This window comes from Schistosoma mansoni, chromosome 3, assembly GCF_000237925.1.
Source record: "Schistosoma mansoni strain Puerto Rico chromosome 3, complete genome".
NCBI lineage: Eukaryota > Metazoa > Platyhelminthes > Trematoda > Strigeidida > Schistosomatidae > Schistosoma > Schistosoma mansoni.
In genome coordinates this window covers 23,015,596-23,030,996 of record NC_031497.1, presented here as the reverse complement: position 1 = coordinate 23,030,996, position 15,401 = coordinate 23,015,596, and the positions used below count along the sequence as shown (strand labels likewise).

The following is a 15,401-nucleotide window of genomic DNA, read 5'->3' as shown; positions in this document are numbered from 1 at the left end:
CCAACTGAATCTGACTCTGCCGAAAAAGTGCCCACGATATAGTGTCAATATCAATTCAATCAGCTCGGGATGCACAGATGCTAAAAGGAGACTGATCAATTAAAGACCTTGACATAAACGGGGAAGATCTAAACAATTCTTACAGATGAATTTATTCTGGATTGTTTGCTTTCTCTTTACCTTAATTTCTATTAGTTTTTTTCAAGCAGATTCAATACGTAAACATCTATCATAGTTGTGTGTTTCTTTAAGCTAGAAAACATTGAAAAATGAAAAGGGACATGAATAACCAATAATGTCTTGTATCAACATTTGAAATACTGGATCGTCTTATCAAGGAGACGTTCATTTTCAATCACAGTGATCTAGAACCAGCTTAATGCTTACATTTTTTCATTGCCTAATACAGTGAACTTTAACACCTGATTTTAAATGAATGAATTCATATGTAAGCGATGGCGTTTGAAGCGAAAGGTACTGGGTTCGAGTCCCAGAGTGAACATCAACGCTGAGATGCAGGTACATCCAGCGGACTAGTCCCAAATAGGACGAAACGCACGTCCTGGATTCAACTGCTAGCCACTATCCATCCTCATTTATAATGCTTGTGAATTATGGTTATATCGATGCAATACGCACAGTATGCACATATGCCAATAAGAGACCGATCAATTGTAGTCCTAAACATCAATGGGAAGATTAAAACAAACAATACTAAGTGAATTTAAATTTTCTGACGTTTCGTGACTCAGTATAAGCCACTTCTTATTTATAACAATCTACCAAAAGCTCAATTTATTCGAAATTATCGAGTCACACCTTGGTAATGGTACCTATTCAGATATCTGTTTACTAGTGTATTCATAAAGAAGATGGAATTGGTACCTGTAAAGTTTGAAAAACGTCAAGTTTATACTCAGTACAGTATAATTTCTTCGTTTAAATCTAGAGAGGATACGATAAGGAATAGTAAAATCAGATAAGTTGAGCATGGAAATTTCTAGTTTCATAATGTTGAGCCACAAAAACATGCAGGATTATTTAGATAGTAAGTCAACAGAAAACTAATTCTAAAATAAACAAAATATGAGTAAGACGAGATCGTAACAAACGTTCAAATAAGAGTAAATAATATTCTATAAGTCATCTTAACAGAACCAACAGTCATACTGGTATAGTACGACTCAAGCAGAATGCCAAGTTGATAGACTAGGTCGGTCAGGCATATAATTTCAAGGTCAAATGATGGGTGAAAGATACCAACCTGTCCACGCTATTGGCTGAAAGTCTGCCATCGTTTTCTTACGGACATATACCCATATTAATGAATGAGCTATTGGTTATATTCTGATTCAAACTAACCAATAAAATCTTCCTGCTGACTCTTCGTTTTCTCACTCACGTAGTTGGTTGGGCCTGAGTATAGGAAGCATGTATATCAGTACCGAAATGGGACAGTCGCCCAGCACAATATTTTATGGCGACGGACTAACTCATCACTAGTTATTTTCTATATTTAAATGCTAATGTAAAATTAGACACTAAAAGGAATAAGACATAGGAATACTTGGGTAAGATCAAAAGACTTTCTTAGGACGACTTTAAGTAAATCTAACTTGGATGCATGTATTATAGTAGTTTGTGGGTTTGATAATAACCTTTTAAGCAGAATACTACTAATTGGTCAATTTAAAATAAGACAGTGCACCAAGGAAAATAAAACATGAAGCCCTTCTATTGATTTAAAAATGATGATGTCTCTCAGACAAAGCAGAACGAAGTTATTTTTTCGAAGATCAAATTTGTACTATGACGAGTTTCTCAATGAAGCAGTTTTTAGAACAAACTTAAGGTCAGATGTATATTTTACCGATATATTTTTAGTCTGTTCAGGAAGTAGTTTCAGTCAGCAATTTCATTGAGTAAATAACATTCAATAGCTCTACAGTTGCTTAATCACCGAGCAGTAATTAATGTCTCATTTGTCCAATCCTTTAGTGATGATCAAATTTTATAGATCAAGCTGTAATAAAGTCACTACTATAAGTGACTTGAAAGACTATGTATTATGTTAAAATGTTAGGTAGCTGAAAATAGTGTTCAGATAATCTTGACTCTTTGTTTTACTCTAGCTGGAGCTCATCAGTAAGGAATTCCTAAAATCTCAAGTGAACTCGAAGATAGAATTTGATCAGGACTATAACAGACAGATAAAGATGGCATTGATCACTACTCAGTTACAGATTAGTTCGGAATATAATAACCTAATTGGAGGACAGTCGCTCTTCGAATAGCTGAGTGGTAATGTTTTGGATTATGATGCTGAATGACTTTCCCCCTGGGGTCACCAGTTTTTAGAAACCGAAGGCACAAACTAATGATGAGTGTCAACCATTATGAAACCTAGGTCCAAGGTTTCCTGCTGGCGACCTATACTGACTTAATATTTCACCAGTCCTACTGGTATCATGACAGCAGTCTTCATAGAAATAATACCCTTCTGGCTTCCTAAATGTACAGCAGAACAATAAGAATATTAAGATTTAATATTCTTATTGTTCCGCCAATATGATATGTATATTTCCTATTGTATAATTGCTGAGTAACTAAACTATTCGTATTCGTGTTCCTCTTATTATAAGCTTCATTTTGACCCATAGACTATTACTATACGATTTACTATTCTTGAGTTAACCTTAGTCCATTAATTTCTGTTTCCCCTATTCACAGTCACATTTGGATAAATTTTGTACAAATGTTGTTTTCCTATTTTATGGTAGGATGTGGTCTGTATGATTGGTATATAAACACAGTATGTTTGAGAATAATGATTCATGTTTCAGAGGCTGTTATTGGTGTTCTGTACTCAACTGTCTGGGCTAGGCAGAAATCGGGACTGATAAGTACTCAAAACTGCTCAATACGGTTTTTGGTGTATCACTGGTCCGATCGATGAATTCGCTCCTCTCTCATTGGCGGGGATCATCACGTCATATATGAAACAGGGCACGTACGCATCACTCGATCGATACAACACTTTGTTCCTTTGTACTATTTAAACTTGGATTAATTTTAATTTGGTTATTTATTCGCTGAAGAAATAGCTTACATTGAATCACGAAACGTCAGAAAATTTAATATTTCTACTCATTGGGATATTACAAATATATTACTATTTATTTATAACAATCCACCCAGTGTTCAATTTACTCGAAATTATCAAATCAAAACTTGGTAATGATACCTATAAATTATTAATAATATCAGAAGGGGTTTTTGTTGATATTATAGTAATTTCAATAGTTGAGATCATGAGTCGATTGAAGCTAGACCACCATGGAAAACCTGGAAGCACTGGACGGCCGTTTCGTCTTCGAATGGGACTCCTCAGCACTGCGAAGTGATGATCAACTATTATTATTATTATTATAACAAGGGGGTTTTTGTGGAGATTTTAGTAATTTTATATAGTTAAGATCATGAATCAATTGAAGCTAGACCGCCGTAGGTCCTGGGTTCGAATTTCGCGAGTGCCGGATCGTGGATGCACACTTCTGAGGAGTCCCATAATAGGATGAAACGGCCGTCAAGCAGTGCTTCTAGGTTTTCGATGGTGGTCTAGCTTCAATCGACTCATGATCTTAACTATATTATTATTATTATTATTATTATTATTGTTCATTTTAGTTATGGACATAATTAACAGTCATAACATGTTATAACAAAATGAAAGTATTTAATTCCAGAACACGAGTAGGTTATTTTAACTCCTATTGAGGTTTATTAGATAGAATTTGGGATGGCATCTTGAAATCTTTTTTGTATTGTAGGGAACAGAACACGAGTGGGGACAATCGAACGTAATTAAGCACAAATTACAGACTATCTCACTAAATTCTGATAACCATACAGCAAACAGTTAATTTGCGAAATAACAATCCATTGTCTCAATCTTCACTGTTCTTTCTGTAAATATCAATCCATCTTCTCTGATCTCATTGTTCATGCATTTTCCTACTAATTGCGCTTCATTTCAGTTCTTTCCTTATCGGTCTTGTGCCAAAATAAATTCTATGTCTGACCATCACTATATACTACTTATGAGGATATAAGTAGACCACACTACAGTATATGCCTAATTCGTTCAAAAAATCAATTCAATTAACCTCCAAATTGCCTATCATTTGGAAACAGCTTAAAGTTCCAACAAACCATATGAATAATATATAGTTGAAAATCATGAATCAATTGAAGCTAGACCATCATGGAAAACCTGGAAGCACTGGACGGCCGATTCGTCCTTGGGTGGGACTCCTCAACAGTGCGCATCCACGTAAGTTAGTAAGTCAGAAAATTATGATAAAAACCATGATATTGTTCATTCTAGTTGATAAAGAATTATAAGATGAAATGCACATACTTAATTTTTTTTTAAATCTTTTTATTCTACCTAACAAGAACTTGTTAAACACTTGGGCTACAGAACGATAATTATTTTGAAAGTATGGAGAAGATTTATAGCTCAGAAAGATGATGATGTTGATGATGATGATGATGATAATGATGATAGAAGTGTTATGATGGCTTCAGCTGGATGATCCGATAATGAAGCGTTTATTGTTCTTCTAAAAATGACGTCATCAGCATATCATTCTTATAAACACTAATTTCTTATGTATTATGTCTTTACTTAACATCTTGTTTTCAATCTAACCTATTTTGGAAGTTTCAAACACGAGATTAATTTCATTTTAACATGTACATGATTAGGATTTGTCTTAAATATGAAAAAAAATAAGAAAAAAAAAGTTGAATCCATTTCATTTACTGACAGTTCCTTTTATCTTTTACAAGATAAGGAATGAGGGAGTAGAATTGTTCAATGAAGGATATCCGGCTTATATAAATATATTTATTTGTAATTACAATACATTAAAAGTGGTTGGCGGGGATTACAACTTATATTGATGTTTTTCATTTTATGTTTGATATAAAAATTAGGTTGCTCATTTGCATAAAAACTCAATGGAATATATGAAGATGTATATATTAGTACATAGAAATTTTTGAAAAATAAGGATATAAGGAAGAAAAAAAAGATTATAAGGCAAAGAAATATATTCATTCTTGTATAGTTTCAAAGATATTTCAATGGTTAGACAATGGTATTTATCTTTGTTTAAGATTAATGTATGTTTAACATTGAAATGTTTTTCATTTGTATTAGTTGTGTTGTTTATATTGAATGATAGTTCTGTGATCAATATTTAGATAGCTGTATTCATTTGAATTCAAGATTACAGTTGAGATCTTACTTACTTAATTACTTACTTACTTACTTATTTACTTACTTACTTATGCTTGTGACTCCCAATGGAGCATAGACCGCCGACCAGCATTCTCCAACCCACTGTCATGGGCCTTCCTTTCTACTTCTATCCAAATTTTGTTCATTCTTCTCATGTCTGTCTCCATGTCTTGGCAGAATGTATTCTTTAGTCTTCCTCTCTTCCTTTGGCCTTCAGGATTCCATGTAAGGGCTTGCCTTGTAACGCAGTTGGGTGATTTACTCAATGTGTGTCCTATCCACTTCCAGCACTTTTTCCTTATTTATTCCTCCACTGGATGGAATCTGGTTTGTTCTCTCCAACAGTAGAATGTTGCTGACAGTGTCTGATCAACGGATTTGAAACATTTTGCGTAGACAATTGTTAATAAACACTTGTATCTTGTGGATGATGGCTTTCGTAGTTCTCCAGGTTTCCGCCTAGCGAGATTCAAACTGAGGAATATGACTTCGATTTTTCGTCTCATAAAAGACACTTATCCTAATATCAGTGTAACTAGTTTATCCTTATCATTAGGAAATTTCGAAATAATTGGTAAATTTCTAACATAAAAAAAACGATATAATATGAATCCAAACTATTGGGAAACGATTACTAATATTTCTGCAATTATGGTGTCAACTTATCCTAGTTTTCGTTATGGTCAATGTGACTGATGCTAACTTCTCAAGCTTTGATAATTTATTAACTAATATTAATATAATTTTATTGAAAACATCAAGTACAAGGATACGGAATCTCTAACTTTACATATACCAATATGGTGTGGGTTGCTTATATCCACATAAGTAGTATATGGTGATAGTCAGACAGAATGTAATTCACTAGAAGATTGATAAGGAAAGGACGGGAACGGAACGCAATTGGTATAAAAAGGCATGTACAATGAAAGGAGAGAAGATGAACTGACATTTACAGAAGGAACAGTGAAGATTGAGACAATTGATTGTTATTTTACAAATTAACTGTTTATTGTATGGTTGTCAGATTTTAGTTAGATAGTCTGTAATTTTATGCCTAAATACATTCCATTATCCCCACTCGTGTTCTCAATGACTACACTAATACATACATTATGACTTGTAAACATATGATTAAACCGAAGAGATCTTGTTACTACTGTGAACCAAATATTCACAAAAACAAAAAAAAACAAATAAGAACAATAACAGGGCGGACTTGCATGCATATAACAAACAATTCTCTCTTTGAACCTAGCATACAACAATACTGTCATGCACTGTCCCATCACTCTTGACAGATCAAGCAACCTGAAAGTCACAAGAACATTATCAAGGCATACGACAGTCTAACTAGTCTTTCAAATATAATGAAGATCTTTAAACGAATCAAAAAAAAAAAATCAAAAGAGGATCCTGTTTGATTTTCTAGGATTTTTATTAAATAATGGGCATTATTAAGAAAACTCATTCAGTCATCATCATATTACATAACAAACAGGTCAATTTATTTTCTTCCAGCAAGTTGTAGAAATTCATCACGTAATTTCCCATTCTCCTTTAAATCACCTAACATAGTTGTTGTTATAGTAGTTGAATTAATTTTTTGTACACCACGCATAATCATACACATATGTGTTGCTTCTATGATAACACCAACACCTTTAGGCTTGATTGACTCATTTAATGCTATAGCAATTTCTTTTGTAAGTCTTTCTTGTACTTGTAATCGACGTGAATATATCTCAACGATTCTTGCCAGTTTACTTAAACCTAAAATTTTTTTATTTGGTATATAACCAATAGATACATGACCAATAAATGGTATTAGATGATGTTCACACATTGAAAACATTTCAATATCTTTAACTATAACTAATTCATCATGATGTTCATCGAATATAGCATCATTCAATATATCATTGACACATTCTTCATAACCTTTTGTAAAATATAATATCGACTTGGCAGCTCTTTGGGGTGTTTTTAATAAACCTTGACGATTAGGATTTTCACCGATAGCAACTAAAATATTATGATAGGCTTTGATTAAATCAATATATTGATCATTGATACCCCCTTCTGTAATTATACTAGCAGTATCTGATATACCTAACATACTACCACCACCACCACCTAATGTCATTAAAGTTTTTGGATAATCTCTTTGTATATCTAATAATGATAATTGACTTTGTTTTAATAAACTTGATTGTAAACTTAATTGAGATTTAGATAATAAAAAATTTTCATAATGTTTACTTTTATTATTATAATAATGATTATTATGTCTAATATTAGTTGGTTGAATTGATAAATGGGATTGATTATTTTCATATTGAACACTAAAACTAGATGATCGTTCCCTTGGTGATAGATTATTATTAGATGTATTTAATAAGTTGGTAGATTTAAAAGGGATCATCGGATTTCGGTTCTTGTCAGTACTACTACTAGTAGTAGTCGTAGTCGTAGTAGTAGTAGTAGTAGTAGTAGTCATGGGATTATTTGTTTTTGTTACCATTTTAGTATTTTGACTATTGTTATTGTTTCTTTTTACACTATTTGTAAATGTTTCACGTGTAAAATGAAATTTTTTTTTCAATAATTGATAACCTTTAATTGGACGTTTTGGGGGTTCATTAATTAAACTGATCCCAGTTGATGATCCTATTCGATTTGAATCATCATTAAGTTGTTGTTGGTGGTGTTGTTCGTGGTGTTCATGATGATCAACAGTAGTATCATTCATTTCATCATTATTTTTAAGGATTAAATAGGATGGATTCATTTCAGTTGGTGACATTGTCATTAAACTATTAGTAGGTAATGATTGATGTTTGACTTTATTATCATTCATATTTAATACATGTAATACGGAATAACGTAACATGTGTAATGGGTGTACATATGTAGTTTGTCTTGTTTGTTTGTTTGTTTTACTCTTTTTTTTTGTTCTTTTTGTTTTAAAATGACTTAATGGAGTAATCTGAAGTTTTAATGAAAGTAAACAAAGATTAGATGTTTAAAACAAGTTATGCTAACTAGTTAAATTTAATATTCAGTTTAAATATATATTTATATGGTTGAAATCATGAGTCAATTGAAGTTAGATCACTATGGAAAACCTGGAAGCACTGGCCGTCCAAAATCTCCACAAAACCCCCTTCTAATAATGATCGTAGACTCACTAGTGACTGACTCCATGAGGTATTTCCTGGAGTTCTAGTGAAAAGCAATAACCAGTGGAGTTCAACCAGGTCTGTTGTGAAATAGTAACTCTATGAAGACAATGGTGAATGGTTGCTCAATTTTCAGGGGTTGGTTGAAGTTAGACATTCACGCCGTTGGATGCCAGCCGACTCAGTGGTTTAGAGGTTAAGTACTCTAGCGCGAGACTGATAGGTCCTGGGTTTGAATCTCACGAGGTGGGATCGTGGATGCGCACTGCTGAGGAGTCTCACAATAGAAAGAAACGACTATCCAGTGCTTCCAGGTTTTCCATGGTGGTCGAGTTTCAATTGACTCATGATTTCAACTATAAAATTACTAAATTCTTCACAAAGACCCCTTCTAATATCTATATTATTGAAAGAATTATAGGTGAGACTATAGTTTGTGGATGACCTTTAAGAGGCCCTAGAGTGACCTTGAGAGTGTTCACCTAATAACTAGGATCAAATAATGATTAGAAAATATTGTGTGAAAACTTAGGATTATGATTTAAAGTTGATGGTTAAGGTTACAAATTAGATCTAGGGTTTTTATTACTGATTAACATAATCTATAATGCCAAAACTCTATTTAGTGGAATGGATAAGTGAATTTCATGCTGAAATCCAAGACTTGTTATCTTATTTCTGATCTGTTCGTCCATAGATTATAATCTCGCCGAATTATAAAACGTGTGTACCGTAATTATCTGAACTACGTAAGTTCACTCTATTTTTTTTTGAATAACGAACAGAATAAAACCTATGAGTGAAAACAGAATATTAGCTAGAGAAGTTCTTAAATAGAAATTTGGATTTATTTTGATTAATAAAATCAAATTTTGAAATCGTGAGCTAAATCACCATGGAAAACCTGGAAGCACTGGACGGCCGTTTCGTTCTATTGTGGGACTCCTCAGCAGTGCGCGATAGAATAAAACGGCCTTCCAGTGCTTCCAGGTTTTTCATGATGGTCTAGCTTCAATTGACTCATGATTTCAACTATATATATATATATATATATATATATATATATATATATATTTTAAAAAATTACTAAAATCTCCACAAAACCCTCTTCTGATGAAAATCAGATTTTATTTAGTAGAAAAGAATACTGACCAAAAAGGCTCTTCGTAATAGGAAATTATTATGTCCCGATAAGAATAATGAATGGAAGAGGAGACTCAAACTTAACCTTATCTTCTTTTTCAAAATACTTAACAAACTATCCTTCACATCCAGTCAGGCGATTCAATATGCTAAAGCCCCACATTACGACATTCGTAACTCCTTGTCTTTAGCCAAACAAACATATTCTAGATCTTCTCTCTATATGAATTACTTTACCTGTAAGTTTTCTAGGCTCTGGAATAATTTACCTCAAACTATCCGTATGTTAAACTCTCTCCCATTGTTTGTTCGCTCAATTAATGCCTTTTGCTCCTCTGAAAATGCATTAAATGCTCTAGCGCCTGCAAGTGTATCTTACTCCACAAGTGAGATTATCGGAACTTTAAGTGTTTAACCTCTTACTTGCTATCATTGTTTTGTTGTTCCGTGCTCTTTGCTTTAATCTTACTTTCTCTAGTTGTAGATAATTATCAATAACTCGCTTTGGCACTAGAAATAACCTTACAGAACATCAGGCTATCAACTTAAGAAAAATGACAAATTCCCTGGTGTTGCATTGGCCTGCCATATATAAACTATTTATCAATTACTAAACCAGCAAACATAAAACTTTCTTATATTTCATGTTGCTCTCTACATAAAAGTGATTTTTATAACAATCTAATCATGCCTGTAAACTGGTGTGAAATTCTGTAAATATTATTTCCAGAATATATATATATTATTATTATTATTATTACTGTACAATTTACCATTCTTGAGTTATACCCAATCTATTAACTACTGTTCCCCATATTCACAGCCACATTTGGCTAAATCTTGTACAAATGTTGTTTCCTGTTTTATGGTAGGATGTGGTCTGTATGGTTGGTATATAAACCCAGTATGTTTGAGAATAATGATTGATATTACAGAGGCTGTTATTGGTGTTCTGGACTTAACTGACTGGGCTAGGCAGAAATCGGGACTGATAAGTACTCTAGACTGCTCGTACAAGTTATAACAGAAATCTTACAAAACTGTCGAAATCATTGATAATTAATTTTAAATAATTATAAAGCATTCTATTCTTTTGTTTTTTCCGAGAGTTTTCAAGCCAAAATAAATGTATTCACATTGAAGTATATTGTGATTAAAAGGAATCCAAACTGCATATTTCAGTTAATTTCAAGATGAATTCATACTTTCCATTGGAATGAGATTGGGTTTCTAAGAGTTCACAATTCATAACAGTTAACATTGGCCAGCTATTTGGATGAAGAAAGTTATCCATTCACTATAATGAAAAGCAACGTTTAGGGATCATCACATTTTATCATGAATCGATGGAACTTGAAAATGCAAAGCATCTGATTCCAGCTCAGCCGTCAAAAAGTAATGAGCTAATCTTTGGCTGGGTCTCTAGTAAACACCATTGAGAAGTCTCATACTTACACAAGATAGATGTCCATTTCACCCTAATTCTTAACGGGACTATGAATGATATCAGTCAGTCACGAAAATCACCCATAAAAGTAACTGACTTGACGAATGATGAATTTTACTTGATCAGGGTCTAGAATCTGTTTTAAAGATAAAATTAACTGCTATAGAGTTCAAAAAATCAAATTTATATATTGCTGGTGCTTAGGAAGCTTCGGTACCTACGAACGTTTATCACTTAATTAAGAAGAAGGAATTTACATACATATGATAAATGTATTCAGTCTGATAATTCAGTTGAAGATGACCATGTATCTGAAGTTAAACAACTACCAAACATGAAAGTTTTCTTAATACTTAATGGAAAGCTGAATTTCATTTCACATAAAAACCTAGGAAAAAGTCTTCACCTAATTTATCCTTTATTCACTTAAACAGGTCCACTAGATAATCCCATTTTGAAGTTGAACGTTTCATTTTTAGCCAAGTTAACTTTCCTAATCACTAGTCGAAATATAAATGTAACATTTAAACTCATTTTGTATTCTAATCTCATATTTGCTAGTTGCTATTGGATTCAAAGCAATGAATAATGACTTTATGTGAAGTTGAAGCTACACACCGTGATGTGATTGTCCATAGAATTCTAATTTATTGTTATATCTTGTGGCCGAGTGGATGACTAGTTAATGTATGACGTGTTAAAACCGTCAATCAGAGAGCAGCGAATTATCGATCGCCCAATGATACACAAAAGCCGTATGAGCAGTCTTGAGTACTTATCAGTCTTACTTTTTGTCTAGTCCAGCTAGTTACGTTCAGAACACCAATAACAGCCTCTGCAATATGAATCATTATTCACAAACATACTGGGTTTATATACCAACCAAACTGACCACATCCTACCATAAAATAGAAAATAACATTTGTACAAGATTTAGCCAAATGTGGCTGTGAATGTGGGAGGCAGAGATTAACAGACTAGGGATAACTCAAAAATGGTCAATCGTATAATAATAGTCTGTAGGTCAAAATAAAGATTATAATAAGAGGAACACGAATATGAATAGTTTAGTTACTTAACAATTATACAATAGGAAATATACATATCATATTGGTCCATAAATAGTTCTCAAAGTTACCATTCATAAATCTCCACGGGATATGACATTTATGTTTTACCATTGTATACTACTCAACTTATTAACCGGGTAAGAAAATAAGAACAAAACTTTCAAGATGCATTTTAAGCATGCGTGGTTATAATAATAATTCTTAGGTGTCGCTGATTTAAACCTATGATCGAATGTTCGAAAACTGAGTACCTTAACCACTAAGTTCCAATTTCACAAATAAGCACTTCCATTATCAGTAGTTTATTATTAGTATTCTAGAAAACCAAACGGAACTATTTCAAAACTTTAAATCATGTAAATGGAACAATTTAGGCGTATTATTGCTAGACTGAATATCCAATAAGTGAGATGCCAGTTTGACTAGAACAGATAGAATGTGACTAGCATTAGAATGAAGGGCATGTGTTTCATCCTATCTGAAGCTCACCAAACAGATGTATTTGCAACTCAGAGTTAATGTTTTCTATAGGATTCGAACATAATACTCCAAACACTAACATGTTATCTACTTAGCTACTGAGTCCACTTTGTCACTCACATTGTTTTGTAAAAACGATTCTTAATCATCAAAATGATAATTAGATTACCACTAACTCCTTAATACTACAAATAGTTCAATTCTATACATAGACAGTGAATATAATTATAATATGCAGCAAAAAAATTCATATCACATTAAAACAATGACAAAACATACCTAATAATTCGCATGTGTTATAATTTTATTATGGTAGGTATTTGTCAAATAGCTGTAAAATCAAAGAAAATTACTACCTGAAAATATTTTAATACTTGAGATCATGAGTCAATTGAAACTAGACCATCATAGAAAACCTGGAGGCACTGGGACTCCTTAGCTGTTCGCATCCATGATCTCTCTCACCTGATTCAAATCCAAGATCTATCGGTCCCGCGAGCGTGAGCTTAACTTTTAAACCACTGAGCCGGCATCCAATGGTGTCAATACTTGAAAGTGTTTTAAACAGTGTGTACATCAATACACAGAAGTAAATATTATAGAATTGTTGACTAAAGAAATATTAATTTGTAGTTTATATCATGAAATGACTTCAGTTAAATAATTGGTGAGAATCACGAGGCATATAATAGATGTTTTGTCGTCTGTTAAATCCCTGGTACAGTCATGGTTGAGTATTTCGGAGCAGTTCCTTATTAAAACGAGACAGCTATCCAATACTTATTAATTTATAGTGAATGCTTAAATAAAAATTAGTCCATAATGGAAAACCTCTTCAATTTGAACAATCTTTTCAAATCTCTTGCTTTAGTTCCTTAAGTGAATTAATTTTGTTACAATGTGGTGAGATATCAATCACTGACTTAAAACAGTACAGAACTTAATGCTAGTGAGCATAGGAAATTGATTAAACAGTTTTTTTAGTGTCCGGATAATCAAAAAGTGATTTACAAAATTACGTTGACTAAACCATCCGTACATTTTTGATAACGACTATGATGTCTGGTATAATTCCTAATGATACTTCGATAACAGGATGCCGAAACTACTTTATCTACCAGCTCCAAATACTCTAAAAGATAAATCTTATGCAGAAGATTTATCTGATACAAACAAAAGAAGATCGATTCACATTTGAATTCAATCAACTCACTGAAGACAATAGGTGAACGGTTGCTCAGATTTCGTGGATTGGTTGAAGTTAGATATTAACACCGTTGGATGCCAGCCGGCTCAGTGGTCTATCGGTTAAGTGCTAGCGCGCGAGACTGGTTAGTCCTAAGTTCGAATCTTGTGAGGTGGGATCGTGGATGCGCACTGTTGAGGAGTCCCATAATAGGACGAAACGGCCGTCTAGTGCTTCCAGGTTTTCGATGGTGGTCTAGTTTCAATTGACTCATGATTTCAACTATGAGAATTTGACAATGTTATATGTTTAAAAAACGGTGAATGTTCGCATCTGTTACGACATATATACTTCAAAATTGTGTTGTTTGTAAATGAGAAAGGTTATTTAATAAAGGTCAAGATGATTTGGAGTAAAGTGCCCAGTCACGATCAGTATAATAGTGATAGAACACAAAACAAACAAACAAACAACAACAAAGAGTAGTGTGAAAAAAATGCATAACATGATTTTGCAGTAATTATGTCGTAACAGATGCAAACGTTCATCATTTTTAACATATAACACTAGTAAATTCATTGATACATGCCTTACTTCTCAGCTTTTGTAAAATGTCATAATAATTAAGAACTTATAACTGTAGAGTCAGATGATGAAGTTATTGAAAATAATTAGACTGATAGGTTCTGGGTTCGAATCTCGTGAGGCGGGATCGTGGGTGCGCACTGCTGAGGAGTCCTACAATAAGACAAAACGGCCGTCCAGTGCTTCCAGCTTTTCCATGATGGTCTAGTTTCAATTAATTCATGATCTCAACTATCATCATTCATTATTCTTAAATAGTTACTATTAAAAGTATTAAATAACTCACTGATAAATCTTTGTTATCTGTTATTAGTTGCTGAATTTTTCATTGAACTCTGTATATATTTTATCAAACTAGTATAACAAGTGTCTTTAGTTTGATTGGCTACTGATTTATTTTAAATGTTTTTATTACTATTAGTAGTATAAATCCTATTCATCACTATTCACCCACTCATTCACTTGTTCCTTCATTTATTCATTCGTTGATTTTAAAGAAAAGGGAAATTATTAACGGCATAAACCAATCTGATTTAACAAGTATCTTTAAACGAAAAACTGATAAATGAAGATAATTATTAGAAGGGGGTTTTGTAGAGATTTTAGTAATTTTGTAGTTGAAATTATAAGTCAATTGAAGCTAGACAACCATGGAGAGTCTGGAAGCACTAGACGACCGTTTCGTTCTATTGTGGGACTCCTCAGCAGTGCGCATCTACAATCCTGCCTCATGAGTTTCGAACCCAGGATTTATCAGTCTCGCGTGCCAGCACATAACCTCTAAACCACTGAGCCGTCATTCAACGGTGTTGATATCTAACTTCAACCAATCCACAAACTTGAGCAACCGTGCTTTTAGGTTTTCCATGGTTGTCTAGCTTCAATCGACTGATGATTTCAACTATAAAATGAAGATAATTCAATAATTTTTTTTGTAACTTTTGACTTATTCTTCGGATTAAATCGTATTACAAATGAGACATAACTCTTCTGTGTATAT

The 15,401-nt window shown here is 33.0% G+C and overlaps 1 protein-coding gene across 1 annotated transcript; it reads right to left on the bottom strand.

The window, feature by feature from the left end:
- Nucleotides 1-6,815: 6,815 nt before the first annotated feature.
- Nucleotides 6,816-8,168, bottom strand: Smp_026920 (GTP cyclohydrolase I; the record flags this gene model as incomplete). The annotated part of the gene is made up of 2 exons (XM_018799693.1): nucleotides 6,816-7,483; nucleotides 7,925-8,168. The coding sequence occupies 2 exons, from the start codon at nucleotides 8,166-8,168 to the stop codon at nucleotides 6,816-6,818; spliced, it is 912 nt and encodes a 303-aa protein (XP_018651457.1).
- Between the last annotated feature and the right edge of the window lie 7,233 nt (nucleotides 8,169-15,401).